This window comes from Xiphias gladius, chromosome 17, assembly GCF_016859285.1.
Source record: "Xiphias gladius isolate SHS-SW01 ecotype Sanya breed wild chromosome 17, ASM1685928v1, whole genome shotgun sequence".
NCBI classification, from domain to species: domain Eukaryota; kingdom Metazoa; phylum Chordata; class Actinopteri; order Istiophoriformes; family Xiphiidae; genus Xiphias; species Xiphias gladius.
This window is the reverse complement of record NC_053416.1, coordinates 11,972,787-11,987,822: the sequence shown is the minus strand read 5'-3', so window position 1 is coordinate 11,987,822 and position 15,036 is coordinate 11,972,787. Positions and strand designations below refer to the sequence as shown.

Genomic DNA, 15,036 nt, shown 5'->3' with positions numbered 1-15,036 from the left:
TAAAAAGAGAAAATTAAAGGAAAAAAAATCATGAAGTCTTTACCATCAAGCTCTTCATAGAAAAAAAGGGATTTGGTGTTAGCTTTTACCATCTGTGAAGCTCTTTCTCCCTGTCCTTCTTGCCTTCTCTTTGCCCCACATGTGTTCTTGTAAGGAATGTACACAAAACAACATGACACAGTATCAGACACTGTGGCCGTGTGGCTGGCGGGAAACCATCTGGATGACTTGTGGTCATTACACTGAATATAGATACTCCTCCCACATAGCTGCTCTGGGTCAGGATTTTAATGGTAGTTTTTGCATAGCTTCCATTCATATATAATATTGGATGCTTTTCTGTTTCTGATCATAGCGTGTCTGTATGTTGGGTAGTTTTTACCACGGGAGTATTTGGCTAGTGTGTCTCTGATCCAGGGCTTCGTAGGGGTTTCGCAACATTGACATTTGTACTTTTGTACTAACTGACATTATGCATTCCTTAGCCCTGAGCCATAACAGCAACTATCACAACTATATGTCTAAGCGCAACCCTTACCCTGAACTTACGCTAAACTTATTAAAGAGTTAGATCTCAACACACAAACATAATACGCACATTTTTAGTGACTTACACTTTTTGAGGATATCATTATCTCCAATGTCTTTCATGGGGAAATAAAACACTCCATAATGCTGACACTTATAACCCTAGCTCCTTAGTATGCCAGAACTTGCCTGAGAATCCCCAGGTTTTTAAGTTTTCTTCAGTATCAAAGTCATCCAGTGAAATGACCTTGTTTCAGTAGATAAACCACAGACCAAGGTATCAGCAGTTTTCATAGGGACTATTTTTCAGTTGAGAGTCATTCCTGTGAGGTCTGTGGATTGTACAGAGTATAATTAGCGCCACAAGTGAGGCAGAAGTCTGACTGTTGCTTCAAAATTTGGGCAAATAAAAGTCCATTTAATTTATGAAGACCAAAATTACTACTTGCGTAATCCCAACTCTTGCTCCAAACTTAACCTAAACCTAATTATAACCTTGACCTTAAAAACAAGTCTTAACCTCCAAACCACCCCTTTGAAGAAGTGAGGCCTGACTTAAATGCCCTCACTCAGTGTCTAAAACTCATATTAGTCCTCACAAAGACCGAAGTACAAATACACACAGTCTGCTGTCATTGCTGCGCAGGTAACTCTGCCCTCATGCAACCTCCTGCTCTCGTCCCCCGTTGGGCCGTATTGTTCACATTTAACCGTTTCACGCCCGGCCATGCAGAAAAGACCCAAAATCACCAGCCTCTCTGGGTGTAAAGCAATATGAAACCCAAAAGAGAGGACATAAGCTCCACTGATCCACATCTTGATCCATATTGGCAGTTTAAAAAAAAAAAAAAAAACACATTTAGCAGGGCAGCATTACTACAATATTTACCTTTTTCCACCCTTTGATTTGCCTCAGGGAGACTGGGATTAACTCGAGCATGGGAGGTCTGAGTTCACTTGTTACAATAAACAGTTTGAAGCTGAAATCTCAGATGTTCACAACTGTAGGTAGTCTAATAGTGCCTGAGGAAAAAGGAGAAGAGTTTCACTGATAATATTTTATTTAGATCTGGTGATTCCTTTTTAACTAACAGTGCAGGCTTAAATCAATAGTGGTAAGAATAATCAAGGAACTTATTTCTGTTCTAGACTTTTTATCATAAACAAAGGATATTAGTAGAACTGCAATTATTAATCGATTGGCTTGACTGGTAATTGACAGCTATTTTGATAATCAAAATAAATAATAAAAAATAGAAATGTCAAAAGTTTGATGGCTCCAGCTTCTTAAATGTTTTTCCTGTTTTCCCGTTTTTCCTTGTCTTAACTTTGTTGTAAATTGAATATTTTGGGGTTTTGGACCCTTGGTTGGACAAAAAAAACAAAAAAAAAAACAGCTGATGACATCCTCTTGGGCTCTAGGAAGTTATGATGGGCATTTCCCACGCTTTCCTGCTGTTTTATAGACCAAACGATTAATCTAAATAATAATAGACAGATAAATCCATTATGAAAATAATCATTAGCTTACAGCTTTCTCTTGAACTGCATCACCCTTTTAGAGCTTTTTCTCATCTAATGGTCCTGTTTCAACTTTGTTTAATTTTAACCTAAGAAAGTCTGTCTAAAACTCAAGCCTTAAGAATGTCCATCACAGCACAATTTCCTGTTGAGATAGTGGAAGAGTTGATGGCCTACACACAGGACCTAGGTTATTTATTTACTTTTGCCCTTAAATGCGTGTACCCATTGCCATCACCTGTCAGATCCTCTTCCAAGCATCTCAAATTCACAAGGCAAGTTTCAGTGGAGCGTTACATGTAGCTGCAAATCTCAGAGTCCCAGCATTTGCTCATCTCACTCTGAACCACTACAGGTTTGTAGGGCTTCAACAGCCTGATGGATGATCTCTCGGCCTTCCGATGCGTTCTCATTAAGTGGTAGTGTGATTGTTGGCATCTGAATCATCTCAGCTGAATGCTAAGCGTGTCTTGAATTAACCAGTGTGGCTGTCCTCTACATCAGTTGCTGAGCTTGTGTTCTTTAAATTCAAATTCCATGCTGTGTTTTTGTACACTCATGTTCTAATTGTTCTCATGTTCTAACCTTGAAACACACTTGTAATAGCAGTAGTATTTTACGCATATCCGTTTGACAGAAGAATGGAAGCATAAATAAAACTTGAGATCGTTTGCATTGAGTAGTGCTCACTCTCTTGCCAAAAGATGGGACAGCATTGCGTAAAAACAAGATGCCCCATGGTAGAAAGTATGCATTTGTATGTTAAATTTCAATTGGACGTTTGCTATGAACAATTGCATGTGTTTACATATATGTAGCTTTAAAAAAAAAAAAAATTATTTATTTGTTTGTCATACTCTTATCCATGTATTCTTATTCCCACTGTGGTGTTATAAATAGTTAGATGGCACTCAGCAGTTACACTACCTGACTCATTAGACAGTAGCTGACTGTTGTTTGTCACTGGAGAAGTTAAAAGCTGAAGACTAATGCAGTCCTCAAGGACAAAACCCAGCACAAAAACAACTGTGATCACCCACAACAAGTGCGCATGCACAAAACGCCTTACATGCACTTCATGGTCCAGCAGCATTTTAGCCTTTTCCCCTTTGTCAGCTGTTCCAATTAAATTACACAGTAGTGCAAAGCATCTGAATAATAGATGATCGGTCTTTTATCCCTGCTGCACTCAACTTTTAATTTAGCTTTTTATCCTCCTTGCACTCAAACTAGTATTGCCGTGCTGGCACTCTGTAAAAATACACATTTTCTCTTTAGACACTGTATAACTACAGATACCTTTCTATTTTAAGGGTAGGATGTTAGATTCAACATTGTTACATCGGTGTGCCATTAATAGGCAGACTTGTTTTGTAAAGCTGCTATTGTTGTAGCTGTTCAGGAACTGGCAGGTAGCGGACAGTGCAGTTTCCCCTGCAGTGAAAGTCTTCTGTAGCCTTGCCCCCTCTGCTTGTTGTCTATTGCTGCTCAATTGGCAAGCTAATGTACTTGACTGCAATTACTTTATTTTTTCACTAGAATTTTATCTTATTCTGTTACCTGTCTTCGTCTCACTGTTGTCTGTTGAAACAGTGCTTTGTATTTAAAGGGGTTTCACACTTTACACAGAGTTTGGCCTGTTAACTGAAGGCTTTCACATCTCCTAATTGTTTCGTTTCACTCTAGAGCTTTACAGCCAATGTAGTGACTTATTAAAAGGCCAGTAATCAAACTGGTACCAACATGTTATTGCTTCCTCGTCATTTTCAGCCCAGCACATGCAGCATCCTTCACTTAATAATCTCATCGTCTAATGACACTCAGATCCATGGATAACGTGCTCAACAAATACTGTTTTATGGTGGTATGGGTGTTTATCCTGTGGTCACATCAAGCCTCGTAGTCTCTCTCCCTCTTTGTACAGGCAACAAACACATGCAGTGCACTGGATGTTTATGGTAGTGTTTACAAATTCATTTATGCTCAAGATATGATGCTTACAATGAAAAAACAAGTAAAAAACAAACAAACACACACAAGAAGTGTGTTTTGAGTAATTTGTCTTGCTTTTTAAGCACCAGTCATTCTTTGCAGTTCTTTGGCTGATAATTAACCTCCACACCCATCTCCCCTCTGTCTCTTGTGTCCACAGCACCCTTTTGTGAGATCAGTGACGTCCAACCGTCCACTGCGGGAGCTGGTGGCCGAGGCCAAGGCTGAGGTCATGGAGGAAATAGAAGACAATAGAGAGGAAGGAGAGGAGGACGACGCCGTGGAGCTCACTGTGGTACCAAACCTAGATCTTTTTTTCTTTTCTGTCCCTTCATTTTCTTCTGTCATTGTTTGTTTCTAAAAGGAGAGCAGGCAGTCCATGTTCTTCAGTAGCTTTTCTGAAAGACCGGCTGTAGGGTCGTTAGTGATCTTTAAAACTGCTAAAAAAAAAAAAACAACTACTAAGGTACATTTTACTTACAAGTGACGTGTCCTTACTGACACAAGTGAAGATGTGTCACTTTCTGACATTGTCCTTCTCATTGGTTGGTCCAAAGCTGAAACAGACAAGTTGGTGTTAAAAAAAGGGCCTTTGTTTAATGTCCACAAATGCACATAATCACACAAAGGCATGCACTTACCTGCACATGCACACCTGCCCCAGAAAGCACACACGTTCTGCACTAACTGTCCTCCCTCACTTTTTGAAGTCTTAGCTTGTTGCCCCCATTAATCAACATTTTGGGGTAAATATGGCCTTCCTGTCAAAGGATTGAGGGTCCGTTTCTGTAGAAGCCATTCATAAATTCTCAGAGGGCATAAGATTAGAAAGCGAACACAGTATGAGAGTGCAGTTTACTGCCTGCCCTCAGCACAAACAAAGGAACAGAAACCGGAACACTGGCATTCACCCACACCCACACATGGTTAAATATAAGTGCTGCTTTTGACATTGCTCCTGCAAAGAAACGCTGTCAGCTCACAATTCCTGATGGAGTAAATTATTTAAGGTCGCACATTGTTCTGCTGCTGTACTCTGACCCTTAAATAACAAACAGATGGTTTCCTGTACGGCAGTGACCCCCAAGTATCGAGGATCCTAGAAATACTCTTGACAACAGGAAGCTGTAACAAGACAAATGTGTTGATCATGTGTTGATCATGGATGTTATTCTCTCCTTGAAGATAAGTGTTTGCACACTTATCTCTTCCTCCCCCTAATGTCAACTGTTAGTGTGATGGCCTCTGAATTTATTGAGATGAATAACTTGGCTCCAGTGTGGTGACAGTGCAGTTTAAAACTTGGCTAAGTGGTGAGTCCTGTGGTATTTTGGCACTTCCTTTTCCAGACATCTTGGTAAATCAAATATTGTCGGTCTTTGGATTAAGTTTGAGTTTCAGTTGTTGGTGTTATTTTCTTTATGTGACCAGCTCTGCTTTATCCTGCTCTGGTTACTGAAACAAGACTTAAAACTCATCATTTCCTGGGTGTCCGGAGTATTCCCAGATAAAACCCACTAGACGATGAGGGTGCTGAGTGTACTGTTAAATGTATTGTGAATTGGGTTAATTGCCACTGTGCTATTTTAGTCTGTTTATTTATAGGGAAATATTAAAATTAATGTAGATATCAAAATATGTTACTGTGTATATATAGTATAGTAAATTACTTTACAATAAATGGCTGGTTATGTCCAAATATTAAATTTTTCTTCTCAGTGCTCACCTAACTAAGATATCATTACAGTTATTTCCCTAATCTCTTCCAGCGAGGCCACTTTTGCAGGCACACTGCAACATTTTGGCACATAAAGCTAAAAGGCCCTGAAAGCCAGCCAAGCAGTTACCCGACAGTTTATTTCTTCCTATATATCATACAGAGCCAGATAAGAATGTTTGCTGAGACATTAGAAAAAGGCTGAACCTGACCATAAAGATATATGATGGTATTGTTTACCTCAAGTGTGAGTGGTATTTCAAAATGCAGAATTGCTCTGGGCAACAGGTAACTGTTCACATAATCCTAAAATACCATCTTCAGTGGTATTTCTAATTACAGACTACAGAATTCCACATGACACATGACTGGCACCTTCAGCAATCAGCTTTAAAATTGTGAAACTGGTCTCTTTCCATTAATTTATATAACTTCTGCAGAAACGTCATCTTCTCTTTACTCATAAAAAGCGTATATTAGTCAATAATTTAGTGTCATTAATTTATTTTTAGTGACCATTTTAAGATGCTTTTCAGATTCCTATTGGCAATTTATCAGTGATTTTCCAATTTATTTTTGTATACAGTATTTGTGTATTATGTGATATGTTGTTAGTTTGTCTCGCCAGGCATCCAAACGCTTGGTAAATAATTCAAAGCTTTACCATCCATACTTTTTTTCATTGATATCTTTATCTTTATTACTTTAGCCAGTATGACTGTGAAACAGGTATTAACTTGCATTTTATGTCTATAATCTAAAATGGTTAAACACTGTTTTGGTTAAATTAAAGTTTAGTAAATGCAGTTTAAAAAATGCATTTTTGCACATAAACCAATAAGACTATCCACTGATTTGTCTTGCAAAGCACTCAAGGATCACACGTAATTCTTGGTAATAATGCCATAAAAACTCTGTCCCTGGTTGTCACCCATGACTTACACAGGACTCTGACATCTGTTATTATTAGTGTACGTATTACACATTAGATGGCAACTCAGCCACAATGAGAAGTAGCAGTGCAGGAGTATAAAGCAGGAATGACTGCATACCTACTAAAGCAAAGGTTAGGGTTACTTCACTGACGGCAGGAGGCCCAAAGGACTTTATCCATTAGCATTTGGGCCAAAACCAAAGGTTGTAAACATTAACGTTTGGGAGAAAACCACTGACCTGAAGCCAAAAACATCAAATGTTTTGTCACATAAGTGCTTAACAACAGTTCTGTTCTCACTCCTCCTCGTTAATTTAGTCTCCAGGTAAGGAACCATGCCAGACGAGTCAGACCAGTTTGGAAGGGGACCAGTCTCTGGACACCGCGAGCCCCACCATGCCCTCCCCAACCACACCCTCCACAACCACACCAATACCTTTAACCAGGAAGGGGGCCGAGCCAGATACACCAACAGAGGAGCAGCAGGGCCCCGTCATGGTGGTCCCTGTTCCCCTGCCGCGGCATCTCCCTCCAAAAGATCCAGAGGAGTTGGGTGACAAACTGGCCGAAGAAGTCATTCTTGAGTCAGAAAAATATGAGAGCGAGGCCTCAACCAAGACTTCCTGCTCAGACTCCGGCATTGAGGATGGAAAGAGTACTCCCACATCGGAGGAGGAAAAGGTGCTCTTTAAAGTTTTACATTTTTTTGTCTGTTGCATTGGAGGGCTTTATTAAATATCAGTATACACCGACCAGTTTGTATTTTAAGACACTGGGCCGATCATCCAATTAAATTATTCAGTCTTTGAGAAAATGAAAAATACTGTATCTTCTGATTCCTAAAGTTCTGACTGATCTGTATTCAAAGATGTTACAATGACAGTGCTAAAATTAATTTTTAAGGTTGCTTTGGAGACCCCAGAGACTGAGCAACCACCATCTCTCCCCCAACCCAAGGCATCTGAGGAGCATGTTGACATCATCATAAACTCAACAGACTGTGAGATGCCCAAGGTCCAGGTGACCGAGGAGGAGAGCAACGTCACGTCTAATGGAGACTTACCAACTCCAAGCCAAAGTCGCGCTGTCACTCCTGCACCCACTTCCACACCCTCTTCTCTTCCTACCCCAGTCCCTACACCCCGTTCTAGGCTAAATAGCAGCCAAACCAAGGATACCCCAGACCGGACATCGACAGGAGGTAATGCCGAGCCTGTCTCTTCTTATATCAATGGAGGGATTATCAACAAACGGTACTCCTACTCAGGCAGCATGGCATCTGAGAGCATGGACATTTCGATCCACAAGGAGAACATCTCAATGTCAGCGAGGGTGAGTCAACATGAAGCAAACCTTTCTCTACTCGAAGGAATACGTAGTTGGCACTTTTTGCACAGAGTACCTAGTAAACACCCTGATCTGTCCTGTATGACTACATGAAAATTGCTTTTTACATAATGGTTTGTTGATGAAGGGAAAATGAAAGAAGTCAAACATGTCCCCCATTCACACAAGTATTTCTGTAGATGTGTTTTTATAGTGAAAAAGACCAGTATTGAAGTGTAAGAGAGGTACAGAGAGCGGCTCCCTGACTCTGTAGGAAAACCCCTCCTTGGAAAAACTATTTCTTGGCACCCAGAGAGGAACTGAAACTGCATTGTGTTGTGTTTTGGGGTGTGGGTGTTAACCATCTGAAACAGAGGATAGCCTGTCTTCCATTAGGCTTGCACCACACATTACATGTAGGGAGAATATTGGGATTCATTCTAGTAATGGTCAGTTGGTTATGATTTATGGTGAAAATTAATTTATTTAGTGAGTTATGTACAAGCACTTTAAGTATATTTAAAAAAGAAAAAAACTTTTCCAAATTGGAAAGGGCTTTTTAAGGTTTTGTTAGCCTAAAAAAAGGAGAATTTCCTTCCCATAGATGACAATTTAACTAAAGTTAACAATCACTTCCTAGTGAGGAAGGGAAGTTAGGAAGATGAAGGGAGAGAAGACAGAGACTATTTTATCATTAGACACCAAGCCTTTCTGAAGCAAAATATGCAACATTTTCCATTCATTAGGACCGACAGTGCCCTTTGTGTGGGCACAGTTGAGTATTCATCACTGTGAATGGAAGTTTCTATACAGCTCATTGTCACTCAGTTGCTTCTGGAGGCTTATGGACTGAGCATGATTGAAATCCTATTGACTGTGCGTGGAGTCGTGTCTGTTTGTGGTATGTTAAGTTTTTCCAGAACAGATTATTCAGCAGGCGACTCTGCCAGCAGCCTGCAGTGACATGAATAGGCTATCTTTGTTTGAGGATAGGAGGACAGGCAGGCAAATTAAGTAAAGTCTGTTGTTTTTTATTGCATTTGTGTGAGTGTGTGTTTCTGCACAAGTGTGTATCATTGGAAGCATTAGTGTGTGCATTTGCTTGTGAATGTGTGTATACCTGAACTGTGTTTGTGCTGTTTTTTGAATGAAAAATGATGGTAAGTTCACAGAGTCATGAACAGTTAAGAGCCTGAAACACAAACAACGCAGCTGAGCTACAGAATGACCCAAATATCCTCTGATTATAGAGCCAATCTGTACTTATTAACACATGCAAACAACAAGTATGAACAATATATTTATAGCTTTTGTAAACATGTCAGTTATGTAAAACGGGAGTCAACAGTTCAGAACGGTTTGAAACTAATAGCCCAGTAGCTGTCATCTGTAGCAGTAGCCTCACATGGAGTCTATTTGCTCAGCTGTAGTGGCTACATGTGTTAGCTCTGACAGAGTGGAGCGCAGTTCACACAAACCAAATTCATTCCTGCTCTGCCTGGAGAAGAGCTTCCTCGGTCCTTTCTTTCCTTACAGCCTTCCTTGCTCTTTTACCTCTGTTATTCCTTTTTTGGTTTTCCCTTTAGTCTGGTGTTCTCGTACTCTCTCTCAATTTCCTCTCCTCTCCTCTCCTCTCCTCTCCTCTCCTCTTCTCTATATATAAACTATTTATAAACCAGGAAATGACGACATCTAGGAATTGAGCCACCCAATGTTTGCCAAGTAAACCTTGCCATATCAGTCTTGTAAATATTGTCAGCGGAGACTGATTTAGATAGGGGAAGCTGGAAATGTTACCATTCAACAACACATGCTTAGTCAACCATAACACTTTTGGTCTGTTCAGTTATAAAGTGGGGTCATGCTCTGATTCATATTAAACATTTAATGTATTACATACTATGATGTCCATTGCCATTGCTTGTTTGGCTTGTGCTGTCTTTCTCAGACCCCCTGAATTAGATGGAGTTTCTCTAACATTGATTTGGGAGCAAAGTAAGAAGTCGGGGGCCTCTTATTCGTAGGCCCATGGTTGGATAAAGACTGCTCTTGTTTGGTTAAAACCTTTAATCTCAATATTTCAGTGGAGCTAAAAAGTTGTTATAAAGAGTTAAAGAAACCTTAAAAGCCCGGTCAAATGGTGTCATACTTAGTGGATGAGGTTGTTAAACAGAGTTACTTCCCGTGTGGCACTCCCCAATGCAGTGACAGAATGAGCATCTTGCTGCTTGTTACAGTAGAACCAGACTGACAGGAATATTAATGCCTTTGTCAACACACACAAACACACAGCTGCCTCTCTTTCCACCAGATAAAAAGACCACATTCCTAATCACAAACTCACGCATATCCAAAGGGGAGCTCCACCGATTTTACACATCAAAGGGTGTTTACATGTCTTCGCGAGTACTACCAAAAAGACCAGATCTCTGGTTCTGTTGCAATGCTTAAACCTTTTCTTTTTTTAATGTCCTTTGTGAGTTCAACAATGTTATTTCAGTGTTATGCTTGAGTGGCGGAGTGCTCTTTTAAACTATAAAAACACATTACATTTATAAATATGTGATTTCTTTGTGACACAGTGAGTTATGTCATGTTCATAATACAATCCTTACTTCTACCCCATACTCTTTGTCCCCCAACAAGTCTCTAAACTACTGGAATAACCTCCCAACAGAGTCTCAGTATAGTCTCAAAGATTACTGTCAAACACATTTAGTGATGCATAGAAACAAGTGCAATCAAAGATTAGTCTTGTCCTAAGGTTTAACTAAATCTGACCTTATTCCTCTCTGTATCTGTTTCTCAGGACTTCTCAAGTAAGACTCTGAAGCGAACCAGGAAGTATGTTATTGACGGCGTGGAGGTGAGTGTGACCACCTCCAAGATCATCAGGGATGATGAGAAGAAAGATGAGGAGATGAGATTCCTGAGGTATGTGGGTGTCTCTCTGCAGAACACAGAGAATCTAAACACAGTATGTATCTATTCATCATCTAGATAAGCAGAGTTGGACATAATGAGCTGTCCGTATCTCCACCTCTTGGTCCTTTTTTTTTTTTTTTTTGCCTGGAAAAATTCATCTGTTTTCATTCGTTGTAAATGAGGGCCATGAACTCAGGGTCTGTTCTTTCCTTAGCTCAGACTGAAGTCCGTACAGTGATAAGTGACCTGTTGGATGCTGCTTTTACTACACATACTATTTAAAGCATCCTGCTCTTTTGGGTTTTAGCCGCTTGGGATGGGAGTATACAAATATCCAGACTGTTATGGAAAAAGACTTTTTTAGGTAATGGTTTGAAAGAAAAAGAAAAAAGCCTCTGAAGTTACTTTTAGATAAGGGTGAAGATTGGGTTAACTGTGTACGGAATCCTGATGTTGTAAAAGAGGATCCATACATGTTTATTTTTGTTGTCCAATTACATTAATTACTAATGTGCTTTGTATTTTTTATTTTTATTTTTTTTTAAATGAGAAATTTGTACAGTTATGACAAACACACTGCACCACCATTGAAGCCCTGCAGAGTTCCTGGTGCATCTTGCTGCATCATCTAGTGGTAGGAATAGGACATTGCATCTATGACTGCAGTAAAACCATCAGAATTGTGTCCATTTTTCAGAAATCCAGTATTCAAACAGGAAAAATGCATTTATTTCTTTTTTTTTTTTTTTTTAACTTATATTTTGGCACTCACTGTCTTTGCATTTACTTATTTCACAGACCACCAATTTCACTGTTTTGTCATAGGACAGAACAGCTGCTGCTGTACACTGACCAGCAGCCAGACAGCAGCCTTCAACACGACTGAAAATTAGCTTTAAGCTAACTCGTGTACAATACATCAAATAGTAACATTTATCTATAATATTCTACACGGTCCTTTACAAATAAAATAAGAGCGACAGACTTCGAAAAACTTCTTAACATCTTCTTCTTATCTAACTTCACTAACCTCAACCTGAATAAGTGACCAAACAGACATCCAAGCACAAGGAATAGTGCACTGCTAACATCTTAGCTAAACTTAAACTTAGCTAAAAGTTTCAGTCAGTTTCAGTCAGTTTAGATGCTGGTTTGGTCCTTGCTCTTCAGTTCGACTGCTAACCAAAGACTATCTGTCAGAGGCTTAACTTTCCAGCTCAAGTTTGATTTGTCTCTGCTAGCTTTTAACCTTTTTTTTTTTTTCTTTCTTTCTTTTTTTCTTCAAAATGGGATGACTAATTGTGATTTAAGTTTTAAATTAACAGCACTGATTGTGTTGATACGGAGTAACAGTATTACATTTGGCCATTTGAGTAGCTGATAAAACTTGTAAATGAAAGTTGTATATATCTAACAAATAATGACTTGTGTGTATTTGTTTGTGTGTGCAGACGTCAGGAGCTGCGCGAGCTCCGTTTGTTGCAGAAGGAAGAGCACCGAGCTCAGGCTGTACTAAACACCAAACTGGAAACGCAGAGAGAACAAATGCAGAGACGTTTTGACCAGGAAATGAATGTGAGTTACAGACACACACGCACAAACCTGCCACTTTATTAGCAACATATGTGATTCCCTTCAACAACCCTAAATAAATCCTACTGTTATGAAGATTAACATATTGTTTTTTAGTAGGGACTGTGTTTTTGCATCAACTCTATGGTAATTTTGGAGTCTGTAGTTTGTAGTGGTGTTACTTTATTTTAGTGTATTGTATTTTTTTTTTTTCAAAGGATGGTTAGCAGGAACAGGACAGACTTGTGTTGAAATAATTTTTTTTGACTTCCTTGACACACATGTTGCCAAAGTATTTTGTCTAATGAAGAGAGTCTACACTTAGTTGAAGTTAAAGCAGCCCTATGGGGTTTTGTATCATACCTCCTAAGCTTGGAGTGTGCTTGTTTCCTATTGGTGCATCCCAGGCCAAGAAGAAGCACTATGACGTCGAGCTAGAGATGCTGGAGAAGCATCAGAAGCAGACCATTGAGAAGATGGAGGCAGACCACAATATTAAACTCAAAGAAGAGACCAAACGCATCAAAGCAGAGCAGGAACGGGACTACCACAGGTTTCAGGATCAGATAAAACACAGGAAAAAGGAGGTACTTCTGAGATAGTGAATGAATAACTCACCAGCTGAATCTTCTTTTTTCATTTCTTGATTCCAGTTAAACCATACCAGGATGTGGACAAAGGAATGAAAACAGTTCAAAGAAAGCTTTTAGTCCTCAGCCAACTGACACATGAATTTCACAATAATCTTTTGTTTTTTGTTTTTTTCTGTAAATTCTCACATACTTCGTTGGCTTACCTGTGTGTCTTTAAGTTTCAGGTCCTGTGTCAAAGTCACTGAATATAGCTGAAATGTGCCCTCTTTAGGTAAAACAGTCTGTTGATAAGCTGCCCAGAAGTCAGCGTAAAGACACTTTGAAACAGAGGATGAATACCTTCCAAGAAGTGAAGATTAGAGAGGTAAATTGTTTGGTCAACATTTGGGCTCATGGTATTTTCATGCACACTTAACAAAAAGCAGAATGGAATGTCAGGTTGAGGCACCTTAACCTTTATCAGAATATCTTTTCTCTTGTGGAGTAAATGCCAGACTACGACAAGTCTTGAATATTATAGCTCCTTTTAATCCACTCCTTCCTTCCTCCATTTCTTTCTCTTTTCTGTGTTTTAGGAGGACAAATTCTTGGCAGATCAAAAGAACTACCTGGACACTACGCTAAAGAAAATTATCTCCAACAACAAGAGAGAGATTGCAGAAATGGAGAGGGAATGCCTTAACAGGAAGCACCAACTAATAAGAGGTAATGTATCTGTTAGGCACCGGGCCAGGTGAAACCAACACACAATACCTGATTGCAATGATAACCCCAAAGTCTAGTTGTTCTTCGTCAGTGCTTGGTGTAGTGAGATGTTACATTTGTACAGTATTGACAGTGTTCCAATACCTTTTGATTAGAGCGTGAAGCAACGATATGGGACATGGAGGAAAAAAATCTTTACGAGAGACATCAGTTATTGAAGCAGCAGCTGAAAGATCAGTACTTCCTCCAGAGGCATCAGCTTCTCAAAAAACATGAGAAGGTAAACACCTCTCCTTGCCACAATGTCTTTGCACCATTCTACACACATTACATTTTTTGTAGTAAGTAAACCCAGATCAAATGTCACTATCCAGTCTTGAGTCATGGGAATTCATTCTCACTGGATTTTTCAGGTCCAACTAAATTCTAAGTTCTTCTATCCAACATATAGTCCATGTATATCTATTTTTGGTGTCACTACAGGAGCAGGAGCAGATGCAGTGCTACAATCAGCGAATGATTGAGATCCTGAAAGCTCGGCAGCAGCAGGAAAAGAACCGGCTGCCTAAGATCCAGCGTGGCGAAGCCAAGACCCGCATGGCCATATTCAAGAAGAGCCTGCGCATCAACTCGACGGGTAGCGCCTCCGAGGACAGAGAGAAGATCAAACAGGTAGAGGGAAAGGGTCGTCTCACTCCATATTTAAGCATAAAGCTAATCTTTCAGTATCTTACTCCCTTTGTTTCCCTCTAGTTTTCTCAGCAAGAGGAGAAGCGGCAGAAGGCAGAGAGGCTGCATCAGCAGCAGAAACACGAGAACCAGATGAGAGAGATGATTGGTCAGTGTGAAAGCAATATCAGAGAGCTGCAGCAGCTGCAGGTGACTCATGTTTTACACATATCACATTTCTATTCTGCATGTCACTGTAGGTCTTTGCTTTTGTCACAACTCCATCGAAGTTTCGAAGGCAAATTCCTCGCGTGGAGTTTTTCTGTCCACTCTGTAGGACAGCACAATAAATGGCTTGCAGTTGTTAACCAGATCTTGTTTTGTACTCCAGAATGAGAAATGTCACCTGTTGGTTGAGAATGAGACCCAGAGGCTCAAGCATCTGGATGAGCAACACAACCAGCTGATGAAGGAATGGAGGGATCAGTTGAAACCCAGAAAGAAGGTATGTTTCATGTCACAATGTTATGACAGTGTGTTATACAAAACAAATT

At 39.8% G+C, this 15,036-nt stretch overlaps 1 protein-coding gene across 1 annotated transcript in view; it reads left to right on the top strand.

Moving 5' to 3' along the window:
• The window catches only part of stk10 (serine/threonine kinase 10), a 43,147-nt gene that overhangs the window by 25,608 nt on the left and 2,503 nt on the right, over window positions 1-15,036 (top strand). The window contains exons 8-19 of the mRNA XM_040150786.1: window positions 4,202-4,336; window positions 7,011-7,373; window positions 7,596-8,024; window positions 10,828-10,952; window positions 12,395-12,518; window positions 12,923-13,102; window positions 13,380-13,472; window positions 13,684-13,813; window positions 13,969-14,093; window positions 14,297-14,485; window positions 14,567-14,692; window positions 14,874-14,987. Of these exons, the coding sequence (XP_040006720.1) occupies window positions 4,202-4,336; window positions 7,011-7,373; window positions 7,596-8,024; window positions 10,828-10,952; window positions 12,395-12,518; window positions 12,923-13,102; window positions 13,380-13,472; window positions 13,684-13,813; window positions 13,969-14,093; window positions 14,297-14,485; window positions 14,567-14,692; window positions 14,874-14,987 (2,133 nt within the window). The remainder of the gene's footprint in view (window positions 1-4,201; window positions 4,337-7,010; window positions 7,374-7,595; window positions 8,025-10,827; window positions 10,953-12,394; window positions 12,519-12,922; window positions 13,103-13,379; window positions 13,473-13,683; window positions 13,814-13,968; window positions 14,094-14,296; window positions 14,486-14,566; window positions 14,693-14,873; window positions 14,988-15,036) is intronic.